The sequence below is a fragment of the Macrobrachium rosenbergii genome, chromosome 26 (assembly GCF_040412425.1).
Source record: "Macrobrachium rosenbergii isolate ZJJX-2024 chromosome 26, ASM4041242v1, whole genome shotgun sequence".
In the NCBI taxonomy this organism is placed as follows: domain Eukaryota; kingdom Metazoa; phylum Arthropoda; class Malacostraca; order Decapoda; family Palaemonidae; genus Macrobrachium; species Macrobrachium rosenbergii.
The window spans coordinates 13498988-13504987 of NC_089766.1; the positions used below are offsets into that span (position 1 = coordinate 13498988).

General features: G+C 33.0%; 1 protein-coding gene across 1 annotated transcript in view; it reads left to right on the forward strand.

Moving 5' to 3' along the window:
- LOC136853061 (transmembrane protein 272-like) overlaps positions 1 to 5755 on the forward strand; it is a 37135-nt gene extending 31380 nt beyond the window's left edge. Inside the window, exon 7 of the mRNA XM_067128304.1 lies at positions 5014 to 5755. Coding sequence (XP_066984405.1) covers positions 5014 to 5078 — 65 coding nt within the window. The 3' untranslated portion in view covers positions 5079 to 5755. The remainder of the gene's footprint in view (positions 1 to 5013) is intronic.
- Positions 5756 to 6000: the final 245 nt, after the last annotated feature.

The window sequence follows — 6000 nt, forward strand, 5'->3', positions numbered from 1 at the left end:
GTGTAGTCATTGCATTAAAGGCATTTCAGACTGCCTGGTATCACAGTTTAATTATAGCCAACTCAGTTTGACAATTTTATTTTTGTAAGAAACTACATAAATTTAATTCCTGGATACATGCTGTAGTTTATTTGTAGTGTATTGATTTAAAGCAAAATACTTAATCTTCATTTTCATTACACATTTTTGTTTTTGTAGTTTTTGTTATTTGCAGCATTCAGTAGTTGTATCTTACAAGGTTTATGAGAGAATTAAATTGATTTAATGAAGGTAAATAACATAAAAGGATGATATATGTGAAAAAATGACACCTTAATTGTTTAGAAGGGCATCATTGATTTACATGCACATGCATCCACTCTGCTGGCAGGAGTGGAACTTTAGCCCACTATGAATAATATTGTATGGGAGTAGTGTGCTTTAAAATAACCATGAGTCTAGTTTGATCTATGGGGTAGATTGTTAAGCTTAATGTGATGGATTATTGGTATGATGCCCTGACTACTGTACTTTTTTCCTCTTAAGCATAGCAAAGAGCCTTTTCCTCTTACGCATAGTAGAGAGATTAAGAAAAGCTGAGATATAACTGAATATGTAGTGGTTTTTCTTGAAAGGTAGTCCAGATAATGGGGCAAATCTTTTTAGAAAATAATACTGTAGAATTATAATCCATAGATACATGTTTTAGGTAAATGAATAACTGAGATATGTTAATAATGAAGGGTGTGTTTGAGTGTTACTCAAGTTGGCATGGAAGTGCTGAGGTATGCAGTGAACACCAAACTTTGCAAAGTTTTTAAACATGAAGGTTCTAGCTTAATTAGGCCTACAAGAAACTTATAGCAGAGGAGACATTAATATGGCCAGGGGAAAGTGATGGAACTCCAGAAAATATTTTTATTTGAAATACAGTAGTACATGAATTTGGGAAATAATATTGATCATATAAAAAAGCAGTCTGGTTTGACTAATATAATTGACTATAGTAGAATGTTTATGAATACACAGTGTTCCACTCATGGACCAAACAACACCCTTATCCTGGGATAAGAGTAGACCAATTTCTGGTCACCTCTGAGCTCTTTGGTTTGTTGGCTTTGTATAGTCCAGCAGTCATACCTGTTCAGTGTTGGGGACCTCAATGGATTTGTGGCATATTTAACCACAGAAACGCTGCCATGGTTTGCTTTGTTATTTTCTGAAGTAAGGTAAAGCCAGAGAAGTTAGACAGCCAAGTAGGAAGAAATTGAAAGAGCCCATGAAAGGTCATAGGTTGGAGCAGCGCAGCTGGGGTGGAAGTTAGACAGCTAAGTAGGAAGAAATTGAAGGAGCACATGAAAGGTCATAGGTTGGAGCAGCGCAGCTGGGGTGGAAAGGATTCTGCAAAGGGCCCTTAGCACCACTTCCAGTGCATCACAAAAGGCTTACTGTGAATGCAGAGCATTTTACTCTTATCTTTATACTGTAGGAAGATTTGGCAGAAAATAGGAAAAATAAAAATCTGGCAATTTTTGTATGAATCATATTACATTTACTTGACAGTCAAATGTTTGTTTGCATTGTTTGCTGAATGAGAGTAATAGGTTGACAAAGCTGCTTTACCCCTAAAACCCACACTGAATAGTTATATTTGTCAGATTATAATTACTGTACCGTTTTCCAGGGAAGGAAGAAGTTATGATATAAAACAGTAACTGTGCCTTTCAGCTATTACCACCTTGATATTTACAAATTATTTTTTCATTCAAACTAAATTTTGTTCATTTTGAGGCACACTACTCTTGTGGAATATTATCTTCAGTCATTTAGAACTTTACTTCAATTTAATTTCTACCTAATGAGATCAGTAAGGACATTAAAGTATACAGTCTACCATAATACACTTATTGCAATCAGTAAAGTTGTTTTCATAGTCTGCTTGTAAATTGTACTTCATACTGTTCATTGTGCATGTTCATTTTTTTTTAGGATTTAGTATTTTTAAATGTAGTCCAGTGGGATTTCCATTCTAAGTGGCTGTATTCTTATTTTCAGTTAAGACATATTCTGGCTCTTATTTAAAGCTGTGGTTATATTTTAACAGTGAGTTTGAACATCATTTACTTTCAAACAGTTGATTTTAGTAATGACAAAGGTAAATTTTTACATCTGTTAAGTTTTAGTTTTAATGCTGTTGAAAATACATTTTAGGATGAAATAATTCTTTTATCTTTATAAACCTTGTGGTTGGGTTGAAGTGTCCCCTAATTATAATTGTCTTTTATATGATATTGTGGTGAAACAACTCTGATAGTTTTTCCTGTTTTGTAAAGCTTCACACGTTAATTTTCCCTCATTTGAAATGTTTTTCCTTGATGGTAATTTGGTCACAAAGATACTTAGTGAAGGTTTACAAGATGTTCACATCTCTCAAAGTCTGTTATAAAGCTGTGACGTAGTATTGCTGCAAAATTTTCCTCGAGCATGTGAAAGGTGTTAGATACATGAAATTAAGATCTCCATTTTTCCTTGAGATGTTTATAATACTTAAGATTTGTGTGCTCATTTTGACATTTCCAGTTTCAGTTAGTGAAGGTTAGTGAATGTGGTCGGATGCAACTGTCCATCATCACTTTTTCTGATTTCATGTGACTTTTACAAAAATTAGGTTAAGGGAATTGAAATGTGTTTTTAGACCAGAAAACCACATATTATACCTTAGAATAAGGACATAAAAACTTGTTGGTGCTACGGATGGTTGTTTTCAGTTTTATATGATACAAACCAGTCATATGGAGTGTAATTTACTTTGGATATGTTTTGTTACATTTATATGATTGGGGTGTTGTATATTTTATATATGTATTGTAACCATTGCTGATTCAGAAAATGGAAAATGTTAATTCTGTGTCAGATTAATAAAGGATCTTGAAAATGAATTGATGAAATTGAGTAGTGTTAAACTCCAAAAGCTTTTTTTATTATTAGGTTCAGAAATTTTTTGATAGATACTGAATTTTTTTTTTTTTTGTAGCGTGCAAAGTACAGTACAGTACTGTACAGTACCGTGATTACCGTACTGTAATAGGTAAAATTGAGAGGAATATATAATGTGAAGCTCTTATTCATGTGGAGTGTACATAGTTTTGTAATTAGTGTTTTTCTTCCATATGTTGGTCTGCCCAGAAGTATGCATTTAAGAATATTTTTGCTAAGCTAAAGAATACATTACTATATTTGGTGTTTGGATTTACCTACCGTATGATGTTTGAGATTACTTTGTCATGACTTGCTATGTACATTCCAAAAAAGTTTTGAATGAATAGCTGATTTCACTTGATTGCATTCCTCTTCAGTAATTAATCTTGTGTTAATATCTTGGACAGTCAAGTCCCATTTTGGTTCTCCATCTGATAGAGAGATTTTGAATTTGTTTTAGTACTGAGGCTAAATTTGTTACTCTATTCTTTTGCCTTAGGTAGAGCCTGGAACAATGTCATTGATTATTCTACCATGTTTGCACTTTTTTTTTTAGTATTGATTGTGTCATTTATTGTACATATTGTATCAGTTCATGGCTGTGCAAGTGAATGTATTTTGGTTATTGCATCCAGAGTCGTGAGATGTGAAGCTTGGTTCAGGTAGTGTAGATTTTCAAGCCAGTAAAAATCAAGGGACAGGTACTTTTACCCTGCATGTTTTTTAAAAGCTTCAACTTGTTGCCCAAGATTTTGTTACTGAGGAAGATTGTGTGGTTTTATCAAGAAGATGGAAATTTATGTATAGATTTGTTGGTCTTGAGGACTTGTATGACTTTATTATTTATATGTGTGCTTGTGTCTTTGAATTGATCTATGTGATATGCATATGTACTGTATTGAATATAGTATAACTTATAAAATTAAGACAGCATATGCCTGGTGATATAGAGAAAATGCATATTATACCACCTGGGGATTTAGTTACACATTTCGTTATCTAGTGTAAAAATATAGAAGATTGATCAGCAATTTATAAACATATATATCTACTCTATAAATATACTATATATACAGCTACATTTATAGCATCTCAAAATTGCATGTGTAGGCCACTGTATTGGCGTGTCTCGTGTCTTACTTTGTCATCCTGTGTAGTACACTATTTAGCTTACACACTGTACTCTCGAAGGGGCACACACTGTTGTAGTTCATACTTGCCCCTAATCTTTCTCTACATTCACATTATTAGTACTCTATCTGAAGTGACCTTCTTAACCTTTCACTCTCATCATACTGAGTAGGAGTGCCTTCTGGTTTCTTACTTTACTTAGCAAATCTACTGTCACTTGACATTTCACCTTTAAAAGTCACATCACTGCCTGCAGTACATTAAACATTGGTGATAGCATCCAATATGATTTTGTATATGAAGTCCAAGAAACCAGAACAAATTATATGTAAGTGAGGATGAGAATTTTGTTTTGCATGTAATGCAAAAGGAAGGGATATTAGAATGTACATAGGTAGATTATTTACATGTGAAGAAAGAAAGTTAAGTCAGTGATTGAAAGCTCAAGTTGTTGACGTTGATATCTTGTTGCTAAAAAGGAAATCAAGAAGTAAGGTAATGATATTTCTATGTGAAAGTTTTAAATTCTCTGAAAAACTCAAAAGTAGATCCAGCTAGTATTGCATACTCAAGATTGCAGTTTATTTCTAAATGTTATACTTTTGTTATTGTTTGCACAAAATTTATATTTTATATATTTCCTTTTCACACATTCTTTTCCTTGCATTGCAATATTTTCAGCCCGTATACCTGTGCGATGATATGTTTAATGAGTATATATTGTTAAAAATTCTTATACAGCACTGTACTTAGTTGGATCTATCACTGGAATTGAGTATACAGTAAAGCCACTCCTATTTTTGCTTCTTTCACATTTGTCCAAGAACCTCAGCAGTGCCTGCTGTGTATTATGACTCACCATGTAAGTACTGTATGTACAATAGGCCATTTTGTGAAAGATACTCTTTTTTTTTTTTTTTTCAGAAATAAGCCTCATACAGTCAGTAACCCATATTAAGAAGATAGCATTGAGAGCAGGGTTAAAATAGCCTCCCTCCTATATTTTTGACAAATGACCTGGTGTTTTATATGCGTACTGTACACACCTCAACAGTAAGAATTTTCATACTTATATGTAGTTGTAGAATTATTTTGACTTGGGATTAATCAAAAAAGATTAGAACTGTAAAGTAGTTAGGACAGTGTAGGAACATGACATTTGCCTATAAATTTTCTCTCAGAAATTTAAGTAAACACAGTACTTTAACCACCATAGACAGTATTCCAATTCTAGGAATGTTCGTGTTTTTGTGGAACTCATAATCTTTTTCATGAAAGAAGTAACTCGTGATTTTGAGCAGCTGTATTGATAGTTCCAGACCGTTAGTTGTATTTACGAGAGTTACATGGCTTGTTTGTGGAAGATAGTGTATTTGAATGTTTAGGATATCATTTAGAATTACAGGAATGTCCATCTAATTACTCATTGCATTTGATAAGTATATTCTGGGGTAGAATCAGCCTTATCCCACTATTCCCTTACTAGTTATAGCAACAAAACATCAACTATTGTACAATGTCCAGGGAAGATCTTTATTACAGTTAGTCATGGAGTAGTGTTCTAATAAAATAGTGTCTCATCAGAATCAGTTTAGTGAGGTTTTCATTCATTTGACTGATACTGTGACATGTAGATTTTTTTTATCTTCAATAAAGATGTCATTCATTGTGATTTTTATTTCCACACACAAAATAATTGATACTATTATAATAGCCTAATAAAAGCAAAAGCATTAGGTCAGTTTTTTTTCATGGCTTTAAGTTATTGCAATATAAATGCCTTTTATTGCTGGTGCAATCATCTGCATCTGAAGCTATGTTGAATAAGAACACCTTCGCTCATTTATCTACATCAACTCCCACTTAACAGCCATGGGGGTTAAGGTTGATAGTGAATTATCTGGTATTACA